At 43.7% G+C, this 26,973-nt stretch overlaps 2 protein-coding genes across 3 annotated transcripts; both read left to right on the top strand.

Moving 5' to 3' along the window:
* Nucleotides 1–2,108: 2,108 nt before the first annotated feature.
* On the top strand, nt 2,109–13,534 carry LOC117425371 (draxin-A). Its single transcript, XM_034042254.3, has 7 exons — nt 2,109–2,259; nt 7,130–7,614; nt 9,234–9,439; nt 11,308–11,428; nt 12,176–12,271; nt 12,380–12,469; nt 12,756–13,534. The coding sequence occupies exons 2-7, from the start codon at nt 7,146–7,148 to the stop codon at nt 12,866–12,868; spliced, it is 1,095 nt and encodes a 364-aa protein (XP_033898145.3). The 5' UTR covers nt 2,109–2,259; nt 7,130–7,145; the 3' UTR covers nt 12,869–13,534.
* A 2,866-nt stretch (nt 13,535–16,400) lies between these two features.
* LOC117963581 (type-1 angiotensin II receptor-associated protein-like) lies at nt 16,401–23,538 on the top strand. Of its 2 annotated transcripts, none has more exons than XM_034904220.2 (5): nt 16,401–16,551; nt 17,252–17,286; nt 18,192–18,303; nt 18,717–18,912; nt 19,659–20,370. In XM_034904220.2, exons 1-5 carry the CDS (start codon nt 16,525–16,527, stop codon nt 19,733–19,735), a joined length of 447 nt encoding a protein of 148 aa, XP_034760111.1. In that variant the 5' UTR covers nt 16,401–16,524; the 3' UTR covers nt 19,736–20,370. The 2 variants fall into 2 exon arrangements, with proteins under 2 accessions (XP_034760111.1, XP_034760110.1); XM_034904219.2 differs by lacking the exon at nt 19,659–20,370 and adding an exon at nt 20,911–23,538 and having other exon boundaries at nt 16,416–16,551.
* The last annotated feature ends 3,435 nt before the right edge of the window (nt 23,539–26,973 follow it).

The following is a 26,973-nucleotide window of genomic DNA, read 5'->3' as shown; positions in this document are numbered from 1 at the left end:
GGTGAAGAAAAACTGGCACAAATCTCCCCTGGTCTCTTACTGAGCACCCAAGCAGGTATAGGGGTGACCTCCTGTGAAAGGACGTTTGATTTGAATATGGCAGGAACACGGGTCACAAGCACTGCCCCTAGCATTATGTGTAGAACCCTGTTAATAGAACCTACCATAATGATTCTGTTGAGATTTATAATCCAAGTTACCAACGCTCCCTTGTGTAAGGACCAGCAGCAGTGTTTCAAATGATCGGAATAATAACACAACCTCCAAACGTAACGGTGGGTAATTAAATCGAAGCTGAAGCGAGCAAGCTGTCTTTGTGATTTGCCTTAACCTTATTGTTTAAATGGAGATTAATGGAGGCAGATTACTTTAGCTTTTAAACCATTTACAGTCATGTTTTAATATATTTGTGATTTATGTGTTTGCACAGGGACTTGTAATGTGGTGAATGATTCTGCCTCGTATTGCAAAGTTGCCATTTGACTTTATAATCACCAGTGCAGTTTAACTTAATAATGGGGTCAAAGAGAACAGCGCAAGCTAATTTAAAATATGCAAAGCAGCCCAAATAAAGGCAGTTTGTTTTGAATTGTGCTTTGTCTTAGACTGAGGCCAGTCATTTTATGGAAAAGCCTGCGGCGTTCTGAATAACCCAACGCTTCATGAAAACCTCGGAGCGTTTCCGTTTGTGCGTCGTCTTCATTAATAGCTGGGTTATTGCCTTGTTTTATCGAGCTGCTTGGACTTCCTTGAAAAGAACACATGGTCTTGTCTGTGGCAGGGAGAGGGTGTGATAAGAAATAAAACTCAGTCCCCTTTCCAAGTCTCCATAGAGCTGTCTACCCCAGTCTGTGCAGGACATGAGCAGTCAGTGGGGATGCAAGACACCCCGCTGGCAGACATGGGTGAGTCACACAAGGCAAAGGTATTACACACTGCTGGCACGCTCTTATAAAAGATTACCCTTCACGGTATGGCACAGAGAGGTATGGGAAAGCAAATTAAAAACTATGATAAAGGCATAGCATGGGGAAGCTGCAGAAATACAGGGTCCACTTTTATAATATCTTTAGACAGCACCTTTCATAGTGGACCACCATCACAAAGCGCTTTACAGAGGCAGGCTGTGAACTGTGCATTATATGCAGAGTCACTTCCAATAGGACGTTGATTTAACATCTCATCCGCAGGACGGAGCACAAGGAGGTGAAGTGACTTGCTCAGGGTCACAGTGGCAGGGGTGGGATCTGAACCTGTGACCTTCTGGTTACAAGCCTGGACCGCACTGCCTGCTTAAGGGACCGCACTGTTATAAGGCAGTTAGAAAATCTTCCATCTCAACCTGATATTTCGTTTTTATGTAAATAGAAGCATGTTTCTGCAATATGATAACCGGGCGTCAGAGCTGTAACAAGTTGAAACTGGGACAGCCCTATGAGGCTCACGCAGGGGTCCTGACAGCTAAGATAATGGGAAACAAACTGGACTGCCAGTAAGGCCTGCTTTCTGATTTAGTGCTATATTAAACTGATCATGTGTAATGTAGATTTAAATGCATAACAAGTTTAACGTTGCTGCGGGACACTGTCGCTTTAAGAGCTCATACAGAAATTGGGCATGTTTGTACCGGGTGTCGGGGAAATATTTGAGTTGCTGTTTTATCGTTGTGTGTGGTCTTCCTAGTCTGTGTGTGGGGGATTACATTATATTAGTCAGCAATAAATACATAAAAACCAGGTCCTTATATGTTACATTTCTGTCACTTCCATTGAATCCTATACAGCAATTGTCTAGTTTGTTGGTACAGGTCTTTTTCACTTTACACTGTTTTGGTTTGTATTTCAAAGTTAATTTGTTCTTTGAATTCAGTTTTATATTAGGTGCTCGTCAAACACTTTTGGGCGTGTCTCTTCAATTCTTTCCCTATTGCTGTACCCCACCCCGGTGTTTTGTGTCTCTCTTTGTTCCCTAACCCTAAACCCCCGCCTCACCCCAGTCACTCCCCGAGCCCCTCCTCTTCAACTCTATAGAGCCGACGCTCTGTGTGCCCGGCGTGGACGCGCAGTGCGGCTGCGCGCACAGAGAGTCCGGCTCTGTAATAAAAGCAGCCCCCTCCCACTCCCACTCCCACACACAGACCGACAGACGCGCACATGCTGTCTGCGAACTCGGATCTGGCATCTTCAGCATCACTCTGAATCTGTGTGTCCCAGTCCGATCAGACATTTAACCCGAACATTTACAAATTAAAAAAAACAGGTAAGAATCAAATGCAAGTGTTTTATTTAATTGCTTATTTATTATTATTATTATTATTATTATTATTATTATTAGTGTGACTTATTTACGTATCGCGTGTGTTTATATGTATTTGCTATTAACTTTAGTTTTGTGTGTGTGTGTGTGTGTGTGTGTAGATTTATGCTCTCTTGCCATTTCATTCATTTTATATCAGTACATTTTCTTACCTGTGCAGAATTTCGACTCTGCTGTGCTCAAAGCCAGTTTCTGCAATATTACTGTACTTTATTAAATTAACAACCAACACATTTATTGCAAGGTATAGTATTGTATCCAGACCATTTAATTCCTAACATAATACAGACAAGGGAGCGGCGCTGGTTTCTCCGGACCAGAAAGAGAACCGGACTGTCTAGCATTGCCCCGTTCTGTAATTAGCCCTTCGGTTTGTAATGAAATTGTCACTGAAACAACCCGAAATGAGTCTTGTTGCAAGTGTCAGTCGGGTGCAGCAGCGGTATACACGTTTACCAGTCACGGCTGTCTAGTGGTCTTCAAACTTCGTATAGTCAACCGCTGCACGCTTTCCCGTGCGATTCTGACAGCGCCTGGTTCCTCTAATACTACATTTACAAAGAAGTCCAGCGATTCGTTTTGCACCATCAAGCTAGCAAGCGCAGATTTATTGTCGTGCAGCGTTGCAGCGCGAGCTGAGGTTTGGACATCACCCCGTCGGCGTGCCATTGATGAAAGCGAGCGTCAGTGGGACAGATTCATTATAGCCGCTATTTCTCATTAACCTTGAGTGTGCAAGCTTCCCTACCGGCGTGGGCTGAATATAGTGCTCAAGCACCATGGCAAGCTGTGTTCTTGGTAGCAAATGCTATACTTTCGTAAACGACATTTTTATATGCGAATTCAAAACTAATTTGTTGCAAAATTGCTGTAGATTGTGGTGAATGTTGAACCCACACAACATTTGTTCAGAGTGCGGTATACTGTCACACGCAGTTTCTTAGAACAGTTATTTATACAAATGTAAATCATTGCATTTTATTCTGCTGCCCTTCAGCTGCACGCTTTTGTGATTGTATGATTTATTTATTTTTTTTAATCAGATTCGATTAAGACATTGATATAAATCAAAATCATAAACGGACATCTGGTAGAATTACGTTTTTTTTTCTATAATGAATCTAATTGTTTTTTTTTAAATATTGATCCTTACCCGAACACTTTGCTGTATGTTCTGCATAATGATGCCTCGAAGCAGGAAACTGAATAGGAGTAATAATATCATTAGAAAGCCGAGCTCCTTTTATTATACAATGTACTCTGTGTTGCATTGTGAGGATGGGTCAGGAGGGAGACTCAAGCTTCATGAAGTCCAGCCACAGAAAGGTCAGAAATCCTTCTCTATCGTCAAAAAGAAATATTGCAGTTCTTAAATATTACTGGTCAGTTGGCTTGTCCAATAGAATACTCATTCTAGAACACTGAATATTCATTCTAGAATACTGAATGCCCTTCCGTGGTTCTCTTGTGTACTCCGTTGACAGAATGATTACATTTTCCAGGTCTGCATGAATGGGGATGATTATAAGTGGCATGCAATATATTAACAAATGACATTTGTATAATAATTACCAGTCACCAGTAGAAATCAGTGACCCACTCTTCCCAGTCTGTAATAAAGCCTATCTGTATGGAATTGCATACCTTCCCAACGCAGTCAACAGTCACACGGCACTGCCCTCTAATCCAGGTGCTATTGCTTAAGCAAAAGCATTGTAAAGTGTAGTACAGCACAGAGAATGCATGGGCAATCATAGTAAAGCACCCTGCTTATTTACCATGGCCTGCATTTGCAGTGTTGCATCTAATTGTAACACACCCTATAAAAACAGGGTGCCAGTTCAAGAGAGGACCTTATATTGTCCTATAGTTAGACAAATGCGATCACACCCTGGCAGAGAGAAGCAGTGGATCACAGTCAAGACTCTGTCTGCTTTAAACTGCAAAGCCTTTACATTGTACCTGGCATCGGTCAAATCAGCCAGAAGTAACGGCAGCTTGGAAGCGATCCAGTTAAATAGCATCTTTTCTCAGCTCTTGTCTTTACTCCTAACACCGCCTCGTGCCTTTCCTAAGACGCACACACAAAAATCCCCCGCCTGGATCCGAAGCATCCAGTGAGTTTCAGTGTGGAAGACGAATGCTGCATCTTGTCTTTTTTGTGTTTCGGTTTCTTCTGAAACAAGCGAACTGCGTCGTGCTTGGAGCGAGCTCACTGGTTGCTGCTAGGGATTGTGGGAACAGATGGTCGTTGGAAGACAGGGGCTCAGCAGGTGGACTAGCACAGTCATTAACATACACAATACCATCCCCACTGCGATTGCATTGTTTCTGCTCTTGCAAAGTAGCCCAGGCCTTCATCCTTCTATTCACAGAGCATCTCTCCCCCCTTACCGCAGCGCGCAGGAGAAACAGAACCTTTCACTGCTCCGCATGATTCAGCCCCTACTGTCAAAGCGAATCACACAAGATAATCTCTCCTGTGGAAAAAAAAAACAACCATTATTTACAACACCCCCTTTCATTGGCCACATCTGATTAATTCCCACGTACAAGTAACTCCACGCTGGGATATTCTATTATCAGAAATCCTTGAGGTGACAATGTAGTCTTAAACGAGGCGCTGCGTTTTCTGCAGTGTTTGAGTTGATTGCTTTGTGTTTGAATGTAGCCCGAGGTGTCTATGCCGTGTGTATTGCTGGTTACCCTCTGTGTTTGCGTGTGCAGTGTTCTCTGTGTGTGCAGGGCAGGCGGAGCAGCGTTGAAATATTCTTTCAGTATTTCAAGCAAGCGCTCTTCTATAGAGTAGAACGGGGGGTATTTATTTCATCATTTCTGTATTGGTTTCCTTTGCATGCCATTTTTTTGATACAGTGGTGCATAAATACATTATAAAAATGAACACGCTTTCTTGCAGCTGTAGCTGAGGTAGACTTTATTTCAAGCCACACTGTGTTTACAGTTAAAAGCATTATATAACAGTTTCACATTTCTGTCTCAAATGCACTGCAAAACAACGCATATTTCAAACCTTTTAATGGCTTGAACAAAAGCTGAGACTGTCAGGGTTACCTGAGCACAGAGGTTGATGACCTCTGCTCTATCAGCACCATGTACAGTAACAGACAGTGTGATATATAGCGATGCACTGCTTCAATCTCAGAGTGGTCTATTCCATATAAATCTCATCCTTTTTCATCACCAGGTTTATAATGTAATCAGGTGTTCTCGGTTGAAATATAGCCTTGTACTCCTGTAACCCGCACTCAGCCTATTAAAAACAATTGTGGATCATAACTGATTAATGCCTTTGCAAAGCGCCCCTCTGCCTGTTTTGTTGGTCTATAAAAACATTAAATCAGCCAGGTTGTGCATGAACTTGTTTTTGGTGGGTAGTTTTTTCCCCTCTTGTTGTCTTTAATGTTACAAGCATCTACCTTGAAGTGACCGGACCGGTAATTTACGGCTGTGACCCGATCCCTGGTTTAATGGGCACAGCCAGGTCCTGACCTCCTGGAGGTTAGCTGTGAATCCAGCAGCTAACGAGAGGCGGTGACTGTGGGGAGGGGGGGTGGGGCATTTATAGACAGAAACACTAAACAAACACCTACAAGATGAAGAGTCAGGTATGAGAACTCAACCAGTGAACCGTCAGGGATTCGTCCAAACCTCACTACATTCCAGGCTATCCCTAGACAGCACAGCACAGCGCACAGACACACACACACACACACACAGCAAGTGCAGTAAGACAGGACAGTATAGAATGCATTGTGCTCTGTATAGAATTTCACTGTCCCAAACCGAATCTAAAGCTGGCTATTGTATTGAGCACAGCATTTCGATTCGAATATGCAGTTCATTCTCTGGGTGTCTATTGATTTCCTATAGCTGCCAACAACCCAGGCTACAGAAAACAAGCTGTTCTCTCCAGGATAGACAGGGTTTATGAAGGCGTATTGGCCTTGGCTAGATACAGCGACACACTTTAATACTACCCTCTCCATCCCAAAATAAATGAATTGTGGAAGATCTGTTGCACAGTAGACGCCTTTGGGCCGAATACCATCCGGTTTACCCCTGAGGTACCTCTTTTGAGCTCGAGGGTGCGAGAGGCAGCTGGCTTGCTTTTTGTGCTTCGTTTGTCTCCATCGGGTGGCTAAGTGGGGCAATGGGTTTTTAGCACATTTTATTGCCATTGTGTCTAAACGTTATTGCTTTTAAAAGCGCTTCGCTTGCGAAGTCCCTCGTCCCTTTGGCTGGGATCACGCTGTTGTGATTTAAAAAGGTCTGGGGGGTGTTCTGCGTCTCTCGAAGGAGCCAGGCTGTGGTGTTGCCTCTGTGTTAGCCTGGCTGCTAAGGCTAAGGGAGGAAAGTGTGTGCTTTTAAATCCTGATGACGGTGCAGTTGTTGTATTAGTGGGAGCTGACCGCTCCCTCCTTTCCCTGTGATCCGAGACACCTTGTTAAAGCGGAGCCCGTGTGGAATTGGAATGTGATTGCCAGGGGAGGATTGGTTCAGTGCAGGGTCCTGTCACAAGCTAGACTGCACTGCAATCAGGAGGTCCATGGTTCGAATAATCTGCCATGTTTAGTGTTTACATTGTAGTAGGTGTGCAGTGTAGCCCGATTTTTTTATTTTACATTTCTTATTCCTTCACTGTGTTTTCCTTTTGCAATGAAATGCTGTACACATGCAGGTAGTCTTACACACCTAATTTTCCCAAAATGATTTTTTGCTATTGAACTCTTAAAGTCCATATTTCTTAAACAATCGCTGTGTCTAAATGCGTTTCAATGCCTTCCCCCCGTAGCACCCCTTCGGAGAGGATGGCTGCTCGTCCCTGGTGCCCAGCCCTGCTCCTCACCTTGCTGCTGGTGGGTGACTTCGCCCTGACGGACAGCGCCGAGCCCGGCTCTAGAAACAACAAGAGGGGCTCCTCCCAGCAGTTGACGGGCACTGCCAACTACCTCCAGAGCCCTGAGCTGTGGGCACAGCAGCCAGGGCACCACCGCAGACAGGGAGGCCGCAAGGACAAGGCCAGAGAGGTGCAGCAGCTGGGCCGTCCCGAGGATGACGGACCGGGCCTGGAGGGGCTGACCCCAGTGAGGCTGGAGCAGGGGGAGAGGGAGAGTCGGCCCTCGGCCCTACAGGACGAGCACCACGGAGGGGAGTTCCAGGGGTTCGGGCTCCCCTTCCACGAGCCAGACAACCACCCGCCCAGTGCAGAGTCCACGCTGAAGGGCAGGAAGCAGCACAAGAAGCACAGGGGCAAGGACAAGGCCAGGCACGACAAAGGTGAGGGGTCAGGAGCGTTCTATAAACACAGGGCCTAAGGGGTCAGGAGCATTCTATAAACACAGGGCCTGAGGAGTCAGGAGTGCTCTGTAAACGCAGGACCTGAGGGGTCAGGAGCGTTCTACAAACACAGGACCTGAGGGGTCAGGAGCGTTCTACAAACACAGGACCTGAGGGGTCAGGAGCGTTCTATACACACAGGACCTGAGGGGTCAGGAGCGTTCTGTAAACACAGGACCTGAGGGGTCAGGAGCGTTCTGTAAACACAGGACCTGAGGGGTCAGGAGCGTTCTGTAAACACAGGACCTGAGGGGTCAGGAGCGTTCTATACACACAGGACCTGAGGGGTCAGGAGCGTTCTATAAACACAGGACCTGAGGGGTCAGGAGCGTTCTGTAAACACAGGACCTGAGGGGTCAGGAGCGTTCTGTAAACACAGGGCCTGAGGGGTCAGGAGCGTTCTGTAAACACAGGGCCTGAGGGGTCAGGAGTGTTCTATAAACACAGGACCTGAGGGGTCAGGAACGTTCTATAAACACAGGACCTGAGGGTTCAGGAGCGCTCTGTAAACACAGGACCTGAGGGGTCAGGAACATTCTGTTCACAGAGTTATTGAAAGGAGATGACAGGAGATTGGCTAGTCATGAAACTGTCCCATAATATTCCATGAATATCAAGCTGTATTTTATTCACAAAAACGCAGTCTGTCCCTTATCTTTTCCAGGATCCTTTTTATAAAAAAAAAAATAAATAAAAAAGAAATAAAAATAAAATAAATTGCACAACATTTGCTCATTTGGAATATGATCAATTCCCTTAAAGGACGGTACCAATATGATAAAGGACGGTTTCACTGGGTGAGTTGCCAGTTTTCTGTTTGTTTGGGGAGTGGAAATGAAATTTGAGCAGCTTATTCAATTTCTAACATTATGTAGCGCAGAGAGGAGATTTTCCTTTCCGTTCTCTGGCTCCACACATCATTCAGATGAGATTTCCAGATGTCCTTGGGCTTCTAATACAATATATCATCATGGTTATCCATTCAGAACATGTTCCTGTCTCAGCACTTCACCGCGTTCATCCCACACAGCCAGTGACTCATCGATCTCAAGTATCTAAAGATGTGAAATGAGAAGCAAAGGAATTCTGAATGCTGATTGAATGCCGTTTATTAAAAGGCTCAGTAAATGTGCGGCTCTGTCCTTCATGGATTCGAGCCATCATATCTCCAAGAACGACCAACTCTATTCCTATTCGTTCTGTGACATCAGAAAATGAAGAACTCTTCCAAACAATCCTCTAAATCAGCTGGAGCCTCAGCTTTTTGCTGTCGTGCTCCTCGTTTGTGGAACTCTGTTCCGGCTGACATTAGGCAGGTTCAAACACTGGATTCTTTTTAAGTCTAAATTGAAAACCTACTCTTTTGACTGCGCTTGTATATATTTGGTTGTGTTGTACATGTGGGCTCTCTTGCTTGGTTGTTTAAGTTTGTACAGGGTTCTGGGATGCCATGGTGTGAATGGTGCTGTATGGATTGTGTTGTGTTGTGTTGTGTTGTGTTGTGCTGTGTTGTGTTGTGTTGCTCCAGCTCTAATGATCACACTCTAATCCTGCACCAGGGCGCCTTGTGGATCCAGAGCCGGGTTTGCTGTTCAAGCAGGTGGAGGTGTTTGATGAGCCCCCCCCCTCGGAGAGTGCCTCCCCCTCCTCACCCCCTGCACCCCCCTCCTTCAGCACCAGCTACACCACCACCACCACCACCCTGGTGACCATGGCAACGAGCCAGGAACCCCCTGCACCACCCCCCGCCGCTACACGACCAAAGGTATGTCCGTCCGTCTGACTGCCTGCCTGCCTGCCGGACTTCTGTCTATCTCCACTCGTTGCTTCCATATCACGCCTATATATATATATATATATATATATATATATATATATATATATATATATATATATATATTTTCTTTTTAGTCGTATTGTGGGTTATGAAATCTGTTCCTCTGCTACGTGATCTCTTAATTAAAGCTGATTGTGTCAGAAGTTAACTGACGTAATTAATTCCTGGCAGGTGTAGCGCTAAGTGAGCCAAGCTGGAGAATTTAATGAAATTGCTTTTCGGTTTATTCCGGGGGTATTGCTCCCCTAGGGTTGCCGCTACATCTGTCTGTTTTCACACCTTGTTTTTCATAATGAGATTCCCCTGCACCTCGGTGTCTGTCAGTGCTGCTCACCGCTGCTGTGCAATGGCTCAGTATTGTATTCTGTACTGCTGCTAAGAGAGCTGATCAAAACTGTACTGCACCTGCTGACCGGAGCAGAATTACACTGCTAGCATATTTATATATATATATATATATATATATATATATACAGTATCTATATATATATATATATATATATATATATATATATATATATATATATATATATATATATATATATATATATATATATATATGTAATACTGTTTAATAGGGTCTGCTGAATAGGTACATACGAGTATTTCAGCTGATCCAATTAAAAGAATTTGCCACAAAAAAGAAAACTATTTTACTTCTCCTAGATCACAGACAGCCCAGACCTGTCGTAACCGACCTGATTTGATCATGTCAGGCTGTAGAGAATGTGTCTGTCCCTTTAGCCCAGGTGCTACAGTGCCACACGCACTACGGTTCTCTCTGCTGTCGTCACGTTGTGTGCAGCGTGGGACTGTCTCGGCTTCTCTTCTTGTTGCTCTTTCTTTTTCCTCCCTGCTCTTGAATCATTAATCATCTCCAGCTTCCTTCAGCATTATCTGGCAGACGCGTTCTAATCATTGTTTCCGTGGGCTAATTATGTCTCAATAAAAGGCCGCTCTGCAGCCGTGGCTGTGGAGGGAACAGGCGCGCAGCAGCGTGGATGTCTGCAAGCTTGCTTTTAATAAGCTGAACCAATGTGTGGCAAGGGCCATTAGCATTTTCACACTTCACACAATACGCGCACGGCACAGCGGTGCCCAATTATCTGCCTTTGGTATAATGCTTGATCATTTATTTTTTGCTTTTATGAGCAGATTGGTGTTGACATGTGTTGGTACCACGGTGAGTGACTCGGGTCAGCACCCGTGACCCCTCGTTACAATGCCCTGTGTTCCCTTTCTCCCTGAGGGAGCTCCCCCTTGGGACGGTGAAATCCATTATTGTGTCTTGAATAGAACAGCTTTTCAGAATCGCTGGAGATAACTGGTTGTTACCAGACTGCATGGTCTAGTTTCTGTGGTGTAAGGGTTAGGGTTACTGGTCGATCCACCCAGAAATCATACTGCAAAGGGACAGAGTCCTGTTTTACTTGTTAGGGTTATCTGGGTGCACACAGCTAAAAAAAAGATGCAGAAGCTGTCAAGGTGCAGTACGGGGTTCTAAATAAAGAGCCCCAATCAAATGTTCCCATAGTAGAAGCCTAGTAAAGTGTAGTAAAGCATAGGTAAACATTGTAAATAATAGCGAGGTATGGTAAAACCTATTAATAAGCATGGCAAACAAAGGTAGACTATGGGACATGGATAGTAAAGTCCTGGGAAATGGAGGGTAACACTGTCAGAATACCCTGGGAAACTTTTAGAATGAATTTCAGTCACTCACCAGTACAGCCTAGTACCAGCGTTTCACTGTTTTCTGAAGTGATTTGTGTACAGAGCTGTGTCTCTGTTTTCAGAAACCCTCGCAGGGGCGTGTGAGGTCAGACGGTGATGTCATGCCAACGCTGGACATGGCCCTCTTTGATTGGACGGACTACGAGGACCTCAAACCAGCATGGCCCTCCTCCAGGAAGAAAGGCGAGACGCAATTCTGACTAAATATTTCAAAACAGTGTTCACACTTCTGCCTTGTCACTTATCATAAAGTGTTACCATGCAGGTACTCCAGTAGGGATGCAGGTAAGACTCCCATTGCATAGCACTTTGAGCCATTCCAGGTTCACTGGGAATTTAGGCAAACCACTAACTCTCAGTAAAACCAGGAACGTCTCAGACCGCTTTCCAATGGGATTCCTGTTTCCACCCCTGATTTTGAATGAAGTAATTCCACGTTGCTTACATGCAGGAATATCAACGCATTGAACTGCACCATACTAAAATACTCTCTATGCAATCATTTCCCAGTGCAGTACCATGCATTCTGAGCACTGTGGGCAGGATCGGGGAGACTCCATTTCCACTAACTTTTGAAAATCAATTCCCAATTAAATCCCTTGGAAGGAATTTCAATTGGAATTGATGTTTTAGAGACGTAATAATCACCGTGATTGGTCAGCTGCTTTTAAATTGAAGACAGTTTACTCCACTAACAATAAACTGTTGCCACTGTGAGAAGCTCATTTTACCTGAACGCTGCTAATTGCAAATTTCGATCAATGATGAGTTGGAATTGATTTAAAAAAAAAGGGACTGGGAATTGTAATTGGAGGTTCGGAATTGATTTTAAAAAGGAACAGGAACTGACCCAACCCTCAGGTGTGTTGAGTGCCCTGCAGTATTACCAATGCAGTCTGGCAGCGTCCTTGACCGCAGTGTTTCCTGCAGACAAGCGGCGCAGTAAGAACCTCAGCAGCGGGAACGAGACTCTGGAGGGTGAGGCCGAAGCCGAACCATGTGACCACCACCTCGACTGCCTGCCCGGTGAGTGCCAGCCCAGGCTCCGCCCCTCTGTTTGTTGTTGTCTAGCCCTGCTTTTGGCAAAATACTTCACTGTGATTGGTTGATTTGCGCTCCCTCTCGCTTCCCCAGGGTCCTGCTGTGACCTCCGCCAGCACGTGTGCAAACCGCACAACCGCGGACTCAACAACAAGTGCTACGACGACTGCATGTGTGAAGAAGGTGAGTCCTGAGCACAGACCTGGCAGAGCTTTGTAGACGTGCACAGAGGCTTGTAACGAACCTCCTCCAAGCGGCTGATGGGTTACGGACACCCGCGCGTGACCCGTGCTTCCCTCTCGACTACAGAGCTTGCTCTTTAGTTGAACGGTAAGGCGTTCGTCTTTGAACCGCGAGGTTAGCGCTTCGCGTCCAGTCCTCGCCTCTCTGTTCAATCCAATGGGATGAGATGCTGATTCATTGCAAGCTCAGGCTGGGATTGAAGCTTGTTCTTTGTTTCTCTGACCAGGACTCCGGTGTTACGCCAAATTCCACCGGAACAGGAGGGTGACACGGCGACGTGGCCGGTGCATCGATCCCGAGTCTGCCGACAACGACCAGGGCTCCTTCATGACGGTCTGAGAGCAGGAGGGAGCAGTGATGCTCCACGCCACACATATCCAGGCGTGCTAGAACAGCTGTCTCCACGCAAGGCCAACGCGACGTCAGCTGTTTCTATATTCAACGTATCAGTTCTGCTTTATCGTGGATTTCTAGGGATTTTTCTTTTTGTAATATATAATACTGTATATCGAAGATTGTTACATTGTACAAGGATTTTGTCTTTTATTAAATGTGTTTTGTGTTCAGTTCAAGATGCCAAAACTGCTGTGAAATCACTGCCCTTTTTTTGTATAAAGAAAACGAATTTCATTTCCAGGTGTTTTTTATAATTTTTTTTTTTTTTTTTAACAATTCTGAAATATAGAAGAGATGAAAACTGAGATTTTATTTATTTATTTATTTATTTGGGGGGGGGGGGGGGGGTTATGTGTCGTAAACGACAGGCTGGTGAGCTTGTGTACATATACAGAAGGATTGCCATGGCCGAGTTCAAATCAGCATGAAGTTTTAACATCTACTCTCATGTAATGGAAATCATTGAATACTAATGAAGTTGAGGGTTTGTAATAAGTAAGACCCGGAGAGGGGTCTGGTGGATGCTGTGATGTTGTGACGTACTGCATGCGTATCTCCAATGACTGTTAATAAAGAGAGGACTACTATCTAGTGCCTGTGAGACTGAAACCAATGTGAATGCATTTCCTTTTCTTGCTGTTGAACACCGGGGGATGGGGGTACGCCTCGGGTTATGTTGCTGTCATGTGATTATGTTATTTTAATCTGTAGTTTGTTTGTTAGAAATAAGCTTGTCTATTGACCTAGTTAAACCAGCCTGCTGAAGTGGTGCCAGGGGCAGCTGTAGCAAACTTGCGAGGAAGGGAGGAGAGGGGAGGGGGAGGAGAAGGGAGAGGGGGAGGGGCACGCTCGCGCATCTTATTTCCACATGACCGCCTTTCACAGCTCGCTGTCATTGAGCTGGGGTCAGGGGGTCGGCAGAGGGTGACCCCGACACAGGGAAGCAGTGTATGGAACTGGCCCACCATCTGCCCCGATTGTGTAACAGGACAAAGAGATTTATTAACAGCAGAGTGTGAAAGACAAGAGAGAAGGAGAGAGCAGAGTGGAGACGCACAGCCCGAGTCCCTCAGCCACTCGCTCTCCCCAGACTGTTTAGCTGCCTCATTTATACAGCAATAGCCCTTCCGGAGCAAACAAAGCAGCTATGGTCAGTAGGGCTATCATGGTTTACTTGTCTGAGTCTAGGCTGGTGAACATCCAGCTTTCAATAAAGAAAGAAAGAAAGAAAGAACATTTTTTCTCCTAATTCTCTAATTTTTCCACCATTTTATCAACAAGAAACACCCAACAGCAGAGTTAGAAAACCCCAAACAAGCAAGCGTCGCAGACGTTTCATTTAGGGGCTTGTGGGAAGTCTCATCTCATCGTTAAGTCAGTTTTAGAATTGGCATTAGTTTTAGCATTTGCTGGAAGATGAGAGGAAAACCAGGCTGTCACAATCCCAAGGTGTAAATTGCTAAAGCTGTTCTCAGCATCAGCAGTGCACAGCCGGTGCTATACATTATAAACACAGCATTCCTCAGCAATTTATACATAAAAAACACAGGCGTGAATTGAATCATACTTTAGGGAACCTGAAACACACAGGTGTGAATTGAATCATACTTTAGGGAACCTGAAACACAAAGGTGTGAATTGAATCATACTTTAGGGAACCTGAAACACACATTTCTGCTGCTTTCAGAAGAGCTCAGGTGTTGGTATCCTGGTAAAATAAAGAGATCTGTGATTTTAAACATGAAACTGGATTTGAACGCAGGTAGGATCATTTCTCTACATAATTGTAACCAGCTCCTAAACTCCACTCCACAGATGACACATTAGAATTCACCACAGACACACAGCTGTACCTTATAAATACTGTATACTGTGTGTGTGTGTGTGTGTGTGTGTGTATATATATATATATATATATATATATATATATATAGGCTATATACAGCACTGTACCAGGCATCACCAGAGTGACCAGAAGACAAACGAGCTCTTCAGAAACAACGTGAGGAGAGAGTCACGCTTGGGAGCCACAGGAGCAACGAACAGGGCATCTGGTCCATAGAACAGAAAACAAACAGATGGACAGGAACTGGAACTGAATGGTGGTGAAAGAAAACAAAAAAGATTGGCATTATAAAGCTCTCTGCAGCCAACTTCAGTGGCTAGTTGTGCACACGAAGCTTGACACTAACAACTTATAAATGCAGACCCTACTTCCTCAGATTTAAATGCCATCAAAGAAGCTGCAGTTACAACATTCTGCCACTGTGTGGCACTGTCTGCTCTGCCAAGACCCCATTAAAAGTGAGCGCCAAAGAAAAATCGGCAGCTTGCTGTTGTGATCACTTTAACGACCTCTGTGCTGCAGTTGAAAATGATTTCAGCTTTCACAAATAATGGTTTCAAGACATCAGACAATAACGCATGATGCATGCTGTAATGGTGCTATTATAGACATTAAGGTATCAGTATGATACCATTTTAGCACATTACTTCCACGAACCCAGCACTGGAACCAAACAAAATCAATAATTTGAAGAAAGCCGCTCCACTGTGGTTTTCATTGTTAATAGCCCAGTTACAGAGCCCAGCGGGAAACGTTTTGTTTGTGTGATGATTTTATGACACGTTCAAATTAAGATAAGTCTAAAAATAGAGAAAGAGGCGTGTGCAGTCATTATCACGTCAAAGAATGACACGCTGATAAAGAAAAAAAAGAAAATTATAAACGGTCTCTGCCTGGACACTCAAAAGGGTTACATTTGTATTCAACCACACAGAGCAGAGAGAGAACGATGAATCACACAGCTATGGAGAAAAAAATACATCTTTGTTGACTGTTAAAAAGCAAGTATTTCATGTGATCGTTTTATATCCAGTGGTGAAAGAGCACACAAACACCGACTCTTAATCAAAGGTCGTGTTTTTATTCAGACTCAGTAAAGGTTTGCGATGGTAAATTGACACAGTAACAGTTGCATTTTTAGACTTTCCGGTTACCACACTTCACCATGGTTTTACCACACGCTTTACTACACTTTACTGTGTTTTTTAGGCAGGGTTTACACCTTTGCACAGAAACACAGGTTTGGTGGGATATTCAAAATTAAACTGAAATGCAACTTTAAAGTAAGTGGTTATGAAGTTATATTCCCTTCCTTATATTTACTTTAAGTATGTGACGCGTTATACTTTGACACTTTTTTCACCATAAAACGGTAAATAATTAAGAAAAACAAACCAAAAAATATTTAAGTGCCATTTAAGTCTTAGCCCTCAAGCTGATGGTCTCCTAGCAACCTTTTGGGCGGTGCGTGGTGCTGCAAAGCGACTGTGCGCGCGTTCACGGAGACCATTCTGCGCAGATTCTGAACAGTTTAGCCAATGGGCGCGTTCACGCAGATCATTCTTAGAAGATCATTGGCTGAATTTGGTCAGATTCTGCACAGTCTGCGCAGAATGATCTGCGTGAACGCACCTTGTGTTCTAATCACATGAAGGGACAGGCAGGAGTCACATGGTGTGAGTTTGCGTTGGACTGTAGAGACTGAGGAAGAGAGAGAGAAATAAGTTGCAACAACAGGGTGTACCCAAAGGACATGGAAATACCAGCTATAAACTTGAAGGTAAATACATATTATTTTGCATAGACAGCTATGGCTAACAGTTTTGCATCACCCTATAGAATGAACACATTTTTTGCTTCATATTAAAGTCAAATGAACGCTGCTGAATAATGTTAGGTTAACATATGGCATTACACCGATTTGTATTTTTCCAGATACTTAACGAAAAACTGACAACAATAAAAAAGTGACACTTCGAAATCTAACATGAAGTAAAATTGTAGAGGTGCGAAACTTTTGACCATAAGCTGTATATAACTAGTGTACAGCCGTCCCAGCACTGAATGTGTTAATAAGTCGTTTTAAATTCGTCTACACTTGATTAAAATGTCAGAATTAAGGAAGTGCCACCGCAATACACGGCCCTGAGTTGTTATACAGCACAGTTATTGTACTGTTCGTAAATACATGCCCTTTCTCACGTAATTGGTTCATATATCAAAAACACACTGAAAGTTCCGTGTTAAATGACATGTTTCAGGTGTGTTCAGTATGGCACCACTGGACTGAGCTAATGAACGAACTGAGGGGTTGCATGAGGTTTAAACAGTTCTGTGTGCTGTACAGCATACTTAAGTACTAATGTTCAGCACACGCTGTAATAAACAACTGGGTCATAATCGCCATTTGAATATAATAATTATGATGATGACAATCCTTATCTCCACTCCAATTTCTCTTTCCTTTCTTCTGACACTAGGCTATCGTCTTTGTCCACTGGCTTCTAACAACATGGTGAGTGAGCTGAGCAAAAAGACACACCTTCTCCTGTTTTCCTATTGCTGTTTCAAGGGTGGACTGCACCATGATTAGTAGAAATTAAAAGGGGGTTGGGGGTGGGGGGGGGGGGGGGGTCAGTTTAGGGATAGAAGTACTAGAGGAGTTTATCAGTGTCTTTTTGTGTTTAATTATTATCATTATTTTTCAATTGTAAAGCATTGAAAATAATCCCAGTGTGTAGCAGTTTGATCCATCCCCTTGTGAGTCTGCTGTGCAGGTTCCCAGCCCAGGAGATGCAATGACAGCCTTTAAAGGGTGTGTGTTATTTAGAAGGTCAGCTCATCAGCAGGTCTTGTGATTGTGAGCCTCACATGAGTGCGGTTTCTTCAGTTCAGCACTAGCTTTGTGTCCCTTTCTCTCTGAGCAGGAAAAAACGCTGTGAGATTAGCATCCAGCTGAGCAAATCTTATTCCGTCAAAGCTTGAAAAACATCCGTGCTTTTTAAAACTGTGTTTTGCGCTGATCATGTCATGCCTGTTACACTCTAGGTGAACACCATATCTGCCTTGAATTTCATCAACATTTGTATCAGACTCCAGTCTACCTTTCTGATTGCATTTGCGTTTAATCCAATAAACTGTTGATTTTTATACAAATTTGTAGAGACTACTGTACTGTTTTATTTATTGTAGGGATGTCTATGAGTAATGGAATATACCAGCATTGTGTAACAAGCCCTTTCCAACCAAAAATGGTATTTCCATATAACTGAGGACCGTGCTAAAGGATTATTATATTTAGAGTAATGGGGTCGAGTTTAAAGAGCCTATCAAGCTTATTATTATTATTATTATTTATTTAACTGTATTAGGGTGGGACACTTCTTGTATACAATTTTGTGTGTGTCTTGTGCTTCCCAGGGGTTGTATGTACCCGTGGCTCCCTTTATCTTACGTTTGGGGTAACTTCACCATTCTTGCCATTGCGGTTTGGGCCATCGCTCAGAGGGATTCCATCGACGCTGTGCTCATGGTGAGTTTACAGATCTCTAACCTCATTCGAAACATGTCAGGAAACGAAAGGAGTTTCAGCTGTGAATGCAGCAGGGGATGATGGAAATCACCCTGAACAGCCTACAGCAGCACAGAGATACTTTTCAATCCATTTGCAATGTCTTATTACTGTACAATATGCTGTTGTACCCGGAACTCTTTCAGCTCCAAGTAACTGGGCAAGGAGACGCCGGCTAGTTCAGTTGATTCAGTGTCTTTTATAGGAGCTTATCCAAATCCGGTGCGGGTTAAGTGGTCTGCTGTGTTGAGCTGAAATTGTTGATGGAGATTCAATTCAGAATGTAAAAAAAAAAAGGCTAATCTCTTGGATCGCTTCTACAATTGCTGCCCTTTTTCAGTCCTTTTTTTCCCCCCAACAATTTCTCTTCCCAGTTTTTGATTGGAATGTCGATAACCATCCTGACGGATATCATCCACTTCGGGATTTACTACCCCAGCGGGGCGATTGTGTCGTCCTTGTTCCGGTTCTGCGCTGGCATGGCGATTCTGAGTCTCATTCTCAAACCCGCGTCCTGCTTCTTCGTCTACCAGATGTACCGCGAGAGGGGCGGGGAGTACGTCGGCTTTGGTATGTAGTGTGAACACACCAGCAGCACAGCACGCAGGCGCAGGACTCTGTCCTGTACAATGCATCACCACACAACTGTTTTATTTAGTGATTGATTCAGAGTTATAGCGTATGGTACAATATAGCACAAGGTGGAACGGTTTCAATGCACGCACAGAAACACTGGGGTTTCATCTGTAGGCTTGTTCTTTGTAAGTGAAATCAACAGCTTTGGAAAGAGGTGGATTAAGGTCCCTCTCTCTCTCAGCCTAAACACACTGGCCCTTATCTTCCACTGTGGGCAAATTGCCCATGCAATACATTTAGTAGGGAATTTGCCTGCAGTTTGCCAGTGGGGGGAATATCAGGCACAGTTTTCAAAGTAAATTGATCATTCGGAGTACTGTAAAAGATGTCTGGATGGATTTGTGGAGAGATAGATAGATAGATAGACAGACAGACAGACAGACAGCGCAACCAGAATTTTTTAAACAAAGCAAAAATGCAGGTTCTTTATTTAACAAGTACTCAACCTCAGTGCATTGTTTTGCTCATTGCATGAACATTGCATGAAATATATCTTTTTTTTTTAAATCCTTCTTTTACAGTATTCAAACTTTCTAGTCTGGTCCGTGAGGCTTTGCACACAAACGTCCTTCTCTGCGTTGCACTCGTTTGCATGTTCTTGTGTCATGTCTTGCTAAGATTATGTTGCTCAACTTCCTGACTCTTTTTTTCTCCTTTTCGGTTTTCTTTTTGACCCTAAGACCTGGAGACTTCTTCTGTAGACAGCCGATACACGATGGACAGTGTTGAGAGTGTCCCCCACAGTCGTCACTGCTGAAACCACCCCCCCATCGCCCTCCTTACCCCTCCTGCCCTACTGAACGGTCCTCTTGATCCTCTGTCTGTGATCTTCACCTCTGACCTTCACACCTCCACCTCTTCACCTCTTCATCCTTCACCCTCCTGAAGCGGGACAAGAGAGCTGCTTGATGTCTTGTGTGCCTCCTCGACCAATCACATGCTGCTTCCGTCCCTGTCAACCAATCCACTGCCAGTTCACACCCTGTTTCCATACGGCAAACCAATCCTTTTCCACGCTTTTCAATTTGCAGCCAACCAATCGAAGTCATTGCTGCTTGCCGGCAGCTCTGGGCTTCGCAGCTACCTAATCCGATGGCTTTCTTTGTTTTTCCTTTTTATCTTTAAAACAGTGCAGTGAAGGAGCTGCAACCGCTGCGTCCCGTCAGTTTGTGACGGCTGTGTGCTTTGCTTCGTCTCTCTGTGTTCCTGTCTCTGTCTTTGTGGTGTTGTTGTTGTTCTTGTTGCTTCTGAAGACTGTTGCAGGTATTTTAAGGCTGTTGTACTCAATGTTACATATTTAATATCTGGGACCCCCGAAAAAACAAACTGCTGAGTCTCGAGGATCCCAGTGCGCATTTGTTTGTTTTTTTAATAAAGCATTTTTAAATGTAATGTGTTTAATTTCCTAGCAGACCCTCTGACGGCTGTCTTCTGGTTTGTTTACTTGTTTATTTTTAGATATAAATGATCTAATAAGTGGAAACAGTATTTATTTGCCTTTTACAAAAAAGAAAAAGTTGATCAACTTACTTATGGGAAGTGTTCGGGGGAAATAGAAAGGGAAGCAACCCATTGTTCAAAACCACAGTGTAGACAAACCAGTACATCTGGATATTGTGTCACCTGTGACTTTGCAATCAAACTATACAGCTTTAACCCTTTCAGTGCCGGCACCTCATCTCACCGCTCTTTACAGTTCTTAAAATACTGACAGGACTTTAAAGTCCCATATGCCAAAATAAAAATAAAAATGTGCATTCTTCAGCTCGACAAAAATAATTCAGGACTGAAAGGGTTAAAGCTGGTAGCCCTGCAATGGAAAGGAACGGACAAGAATAGCCGCTGTAGCCCTGTGTCAGCGCTTCGTCACGATGAAGGTGATTATTTCTAGTCTTGTTAACGTTTTCTCTGACCCACGCTGTGTTTGTGCAGGTTTACCCAACGTGACTCCTAACAGAGACTCTTATCAGTCGATCGACCAGCAGAACTCAGGACCGGCCATCCCCCCCTATTCACAGGCAGGAGAGAGCAAGGCTGGACCCCAGGCATACTGAGGAGGGGAGAGAGAGCGGCCGTGATACTGCCCTCCCAGGACCAAAGGAGGTGCTAAACGTTCAACGGAAAGTGACATTTCTGGGTCAATTTTACTAAGCTTCAGCTTGTGGGCAAAGTTTTCACACCATTATTTTTATATATCCGGTGAGGATGACTCCACAGACAGAGTTGTATCTCGTAACCGTATGTTACTGTCAGGCGGTATGCTGTTTGTGTATTTATTTAGTTTTAAATGTGACATGCACCAAAAGTTAGAAATCAACATCTGGGACATGTAACAATAACTCATAAATAGTGTGCTGCCTACTGTAATTTCTTGAAAATGTTTTCTATTTGAACTGGAGCAGAGGTTTAGTGAACCTGACCATTGTCTTTGCTAGTACATCATCTGTCTTGGCTGTTTGCTACAAGATTAAAATGGCCCATATGCAGTAGTAAAAATATAAAAAATAATAATTCTGTATCACGTCTTCCAGACTTGAATATCTCTTCCAGCCACTAAAAGCCTCCACAGCATTGCACGGCAGTTTCACCCATTCCAGGTTTTACTATGAGCTTGATGTTTATGGGTAACAAGCTCAGATGTGTCTTATGAAGCTCCTAGCAAAACCAGGAATGGATCAAATACCCATGCAGTGGGAGTCTTATTAACGTCCCTGGATCAGCAACCCAAACGTTTCACGTGTTTCATCTACTGTATCGCTTTTGTTTTGTATGTGTTAATCTGTTTCGCTTGTCTTTACTATAAAAAGAAAAATGATATTGTAATAATCAGACTCAATTTGTACATAGTTGTTGTTTTTACAGTCAGGAAGGTGATACATCCTCATACAGTACTTCAACCCGTCCCATTGATTTCTCATTCATGTCCACCGCCCAGATAGGGAGACAACATGCCTAAAGTGGGTGTCCTGTTACAATTTCACTTTCTCCAGTATAGCGCCGCTGTGCGGTAACAGGATAGTGCGGGTTTTGATTGGTACGTGCAAATGTGCTGACGGTGAGTGTTTTACAGCAATTCAGTTTAGGCTCATTGCCCTGCCTTTTAAAACAGCGTGGCGTTGTGCTCGTGTGTATTATCCAGGGGGGTGTATTTCTGTACAGTTTCTCTGTATTTGCCCTCGGAGAGAGAGATGTAATTAATACCCTTTCTTCTCCTCCCTGCCTGTGAAGATCATATCATATATATATTAACCCAAGGAGAGCTCCAGAGACCATGTGCCTTGTGTTTTGTTTTTCGACCTGAAGAAAATGATTTATCGCCAGGACCTCTCTGTGGTGCAGGGAGAACAGATTGGTTGTGGTCATAGGCTTTTTTCTGTGCAGTTTTAAGAAATCTGTGAAATAAAACATACGATTTTTCTTTCCAGGATGATGTGGTAGTGACCTTTCACAAAATGTGTGCACCCTATTCATTTTGTTTAATACGCTGCCTTTTCGTAGACTAGAGAATAACAGTGAATATTTAACTGGTAATTTTACGTGGCGGTGTTTTGCGTAAATCGCCTTTAATAAACTTGAAACGCATTAATGCAAGGCTTGTAATGCGAAACATACAAATTGCATCTGTATGGGTGACGGGAGGCGACTGGAAGCGTCTTCCTTTGTAAACGGCAGCGTGAGATCTTAATGAATGACTGACCGGGCTGTTAACGACTCCTCTCAGCAAACGATAACGAGCTGGAGACGCCGAGGTCAAAGACGGAGGGGGGCTGGTGAATTAAAAAGCCCGATGATTAATTGCCGACTCCTTGCCTTCATTGATATGTGAACCGCTTTTATAACAGCAAAGTCATTTCACAAGATTGATGCGCGCGGGAGCCGCGTACTTCGTTAACCTTGATTGCAAAATAAATAAATAAACACTGTTTTAACCCTTTGGTGTCCAATATATTTGACATTGAGAAAATAGGCAAATAAACAGGTATGGGGGCATAACCAGGGGCAGCGAAGCGTTAAAACAATTATGCAAACGCTTTTTTATAGAACCGGACGATTCAGCAAAAAAACAGACCCGTGCACTCTTATAATATTCAGTGCGTCCGAGTTATCAGAGAATTGCAGAGACCTGTAAACGATTTACAGAGGGAATGCTGTTAGTTATTTGGCCTTACCAGTTAATGCAAACAGCGTATGCAGGAGAGTGTCGTTTTTTGATGTCACCAGAGCGTTTCAGAATATCGCTGTATTGCATGTCAGTGATAGTTTGCATACAGATTTAAACCCTAAACTGTAAGCGAAAATAATCAAACATAAAAATGTAAACGTTTAATCGGGGAAACACCCTGTTTTATGAGTCTTGCATGTATCTATTTATTTATTTATCCTCAGTGCCATTGTTCTGCTTGAATAAAAACGATCAGTCTGCTGTACACTGGAAGCATTGATGCAGCCAAGAAGCTCCAAGCTGTGAGATCATTTTCATTGTTATTAACATTGTGTGGATGGCTTGCGTTTGTTTCTGTTCATGCCACAAGTTCTGTACAATAAATGTGTTCATTGCAAGTTATCCGAGTACGTCTTTTTTTAAATATTTTTTGTTTTTTTAAATGTTTTAAGTTACTGTGCAGAAATAAATGGTTCTGTGGCTGCATGAAACAAAGTATTCTGTGCTTTTCTGTTTCATTCTTTTTTGGCGGTGTGTGTTTTCTTTTTAATTATTCGTTTTTCGTGCTATTCTGTGTGTTTTGGGCGCTGGTTTCATAATTAGCTGCAGGGCTAACAAGCAGTTCTTTGTCATCAACGTCTCCCATTGAGAGACAGTATTGATGAGCTGTCCCTATAGTCTATTAATTGGACTGAGGTGTGAAACCGGCGCTGTTCTCTGTGAAACTAGTCCCAACGGCTCCATCTGGATTGATCTGACACGGGCATCGTAATCCATCCGGGCTGGAAAACAAAGCGTGCATCACTGCAGAACTGCGTGTACTGTACCGGCTGGAAATCGCCTCTGTAACTTTAGCGTGACCGTCACCTACTCAACAAGACAAGAGCAAACTTTTGGAAAATGTCAGGTTCCTTTAAATCAGGTGTGAGTTTGACAACACAGGGTGTGTCTGTGCAGCCCACCCGATCTGATTGAGATCAGTCGGTTGAACGGGACGTTATCAAGCAAAATCATCCCACAGGAATGGTCCAGTAGATACCTACTAGCCTCCCAGCAGGTAGAGTCGGTCCGGATCAAGCGCTTTAATGGACGGCGGGTGTAGCAGCCGCTAGAGGGCGCTAAAAAGCGGTGTTCAAATAATAGTAAAAATGACTTCAATAGTAACACCGTTGGGTTTAAGGGTTGAGATTAGGTTGTAGGCATTAGGTTTAGGGGTAGAGGGTAGATTTAGGGGTTAGTAGACTAGTAGGTACTATGGGATGATTTTTGCTTGACAACGTCCCATTGAATCGACTGATCTCAATCAGATCGGGTGCCTAGACAGTGAAGTTGTCATCGCCTTTCATGTTTATTTTTTCGTACAGTCCAAATACAAGTTTTAAAAAAAAACTGGTTTTCAGTCTCTCCAGGTTTCGTAATTTTTTTTTTTTTTTTATATTGATATTTCTTCCTATTATTCAAGAGCGCGGATGTAATTTCACAGTTAACGTGCCCTTGGACTGATCCCGTGAGAGCTTCATAAAGACTCAAAGAGTCGCGGCTGTAAAACGTAATTGTATTGTAATGGAAAATACCAGGTTCAATACCCTAGCTGTGAATTATACATCAAGGCTGAAATGAAATCGACCCCGCAAACCGGAGTGCGCTCTAATGTCGTGGTTATTATTTATATTCTTCCTCTTCCTCCTCTTCTTTACAGTTGGAAACAGAGGCTCTAAATAATACTGTCAACCCGCATATACGTCAGAGATGTAAACTGTGTGCATTAAAAGGGGCACCTCATTCAATTCAATTGCCCCTAAACTTGTATGAACGTTATGAAAAGGAATGCGTTCAGTTTACAGATTGCATGATTGGGGTGTTACGCAGCCGTGCTTGAGTGTAGATTAAACCACACCGAACGAGCATCGCTTCCTTGGTTTATACCCGCTGCGTTTTTAATCGTAGAAGTCCAAAACTGACAACATTGCTAAGCTAATAAAACAAAGACAAAAAAGTTGCACACGTGAAACAACCCATTGTGAATTCGATACCCCCCTCCCCTCCTCATCCCTGCTCCGTGCTGCCCCAGGGGGCGCCCTGTTCATGTCGGTTCTTGTATTACATCATTCATCACGGTACCTAATAGTAATACCCCTAATGGCAATGTATTAGTGCATTAGCCGAGAGAGTGTCTCCTGTACTCAGCTGGGGCACACATACATGACCCCTCCCACTCCACACACCTCAAGTGGCTGATCAGAGTCAAAGGTACCTCTGGTTGCCATTGATCTTTGTCCAGGGTTAGTGCTGCCCAATAGAGTGTTGCGAGCGCTTAATTCTGAGGTTTGCGTCTCCGCCGTGACGCTGAAATACACATTAAAAGATGCAGTAGCTATAACTGTGCGTGCACTAAAGGCGCCCTATAACTAACGAGTAAACGGTCAAAGCGGCTCTCAGCGCCACCCCAGCTCCATCGTTAACACCTTTAACTCAAACCGCTGATGAAGGCATGACCTTTCCGAATGGAAAGACGCTACATTTTAAATCACAGCGCAGTCAATCTGCTTTCCGGGACCCGTGCAGTAATTAGAGCCCTGGGGATCGTTAGAAGGTTGTGAAAACAATCATTAATTAGCGTGGCTCTCTGGGGATTCAATCACAGAGCGCCCCTGACCCCTTCACCTTTGACAGACCTCCCCCCTTCCGTATTCCCGGTAGTTTTCAGAATAAAAGGCCGTTTGGAATAAAATGCATGCTAATGTCAATTATTGACATGCGGCTGTTCTAAGGTCAGCCGTGGAAAATCCCAGTGGAAATGCTTTAGCGCCGACAGTTTCACACCTTCTTAGATCTGAGCATACCTGACTCAAGAGCACGAGCAGCTTGCAATGAGGATTAAAAAATAATAATAACAGTAATTATTTACGATTTCCTAATGTGAGTAACCTCGGATGATACTGTTGGGGTTGAGGGGAAGCTGGAGAGAGAGAGAGAGAGAGAGAGAGAGAGAGAGAGAGAGAGAGAGAGAAAGGAGGGGGAGGGAGGAAGGAGAAAGAAGCGAAAGAAAAAGAGGGAAGGAGGGAGACAGAGAGATTAAAAAAAAACCAGTGCCATTGCGCTGACACAAACAAATGAGCTGGCTCTGGAAATGAGACAAGAGGAAATGAATTTCTTAAACTGTGGGGGGGGGGAGAAGAAATGTTAACGGTCGCTGGAGAGAGAGAGAGAGAGAGAGAGAGAGAGAGAGAGAGAGAGAGAGAGAGGGAGAGGGAGAGTCCAGTGAACTGCTGCTGGGTAGCTATGGCAACAGAACAGGTCTTGCTTGGGGCCTTGATCTGTAGGCCCAAACAATATTTTAATTTTTGATTTAGTAATTATGTTAATAATAATAGTTTTTAAATCACTTGAGGCTGGTTTTAGTTGACCACTTAGCAACAGTAGCCCTATTAGTAGTTTTGGAATATAACATAGAAATATTGAATCATAATCCAGTCTCCAGTCTTGACAATTGATTCAGTATTGAGCCTTTTAAAGTCTTTTAAAAAAGAAAACAATTTTTCGTGTCAAGCTGCCAATGTACTACTATAAACCTAACACAAACACTTCAAAGTATACATCCCATAATAAGTAGGTCAACTAATTTTAATACTAACTGGTAAGAGCCAGCATTAACTCCCATGTTAGTGTAAAATGCAACCCTGGCAGTCGCTTCATTGTTTACAACATCTACAATAAATGGATCCTGTTGCTGTAAGCATGTTGCGGTGACTCCCCTCTAGTGGCCGATGAGCCGTACTGCAGCAGGTTGGTACATTCCAGCACAGTTCCATTCATATCGACGGGTTTCATAA

Source organism: Acipenser ruthenus, chromosome 20 (genome assembly GCF_902713425.1).
Source record: "Acipenser ruthenus chromosome 20, fAciRut3.2 maternal haplotype, whole genome shotgun sequence".
Lineage (NCBI taxonomy): Eukaryota > Metazoa > Chordata > Actinopteri > Acipenseriformes > Acipenseridae > Acipenser > Acipenser ruthenus.
The sequence above is the reverse complement of the archived record's forward strand: the minus strand, read 5'-3'. Positions and strand labels throughout refer to the sequence as shown.

Coding starts and splice junctions, on each gene's coding strand:
- LOC117963581 (XM_034904219.2), top strand. CDS start 16,525: ATGGAAATACCAGCTATAAACTTGAAG. Junction 16,552..17,251: donor TACCAGCTATAAACTTGAAG/GTAAATACATAT, acceptor TTCTGACACTAG/GCTATCGTCTTTGTCCACTG. Junction 18,913..20,910: donor CGGGGAGTACGTCGGCTTTG/GTATGTAGTGTG, acceptor GTGTTTGTGCAG/GTTTACCCAACGTGACTCCT.
- LOC117425371 (XM_034042254.3), top strand. CDS start 7,146: ATGGCTGCTCGTCCCTGGTGCCCAGCCCTGCTCCTCACCTTGCTGCTG. Junction 12,272..12,379: donor CCACCTCGACTGCCTGCCCG/GTGAGTGCCAGC, acceptor TCGCTTCCCCAG/GGTCCTGCTGTGACCTCCGC. Junction 12,470..12,755: donor CGACTGCATGTGTGAAGAAG/GTGAGTCCTGAG, acceptor TTCTCTGACCAG/GACTCCGGTGTTACGCCAAA.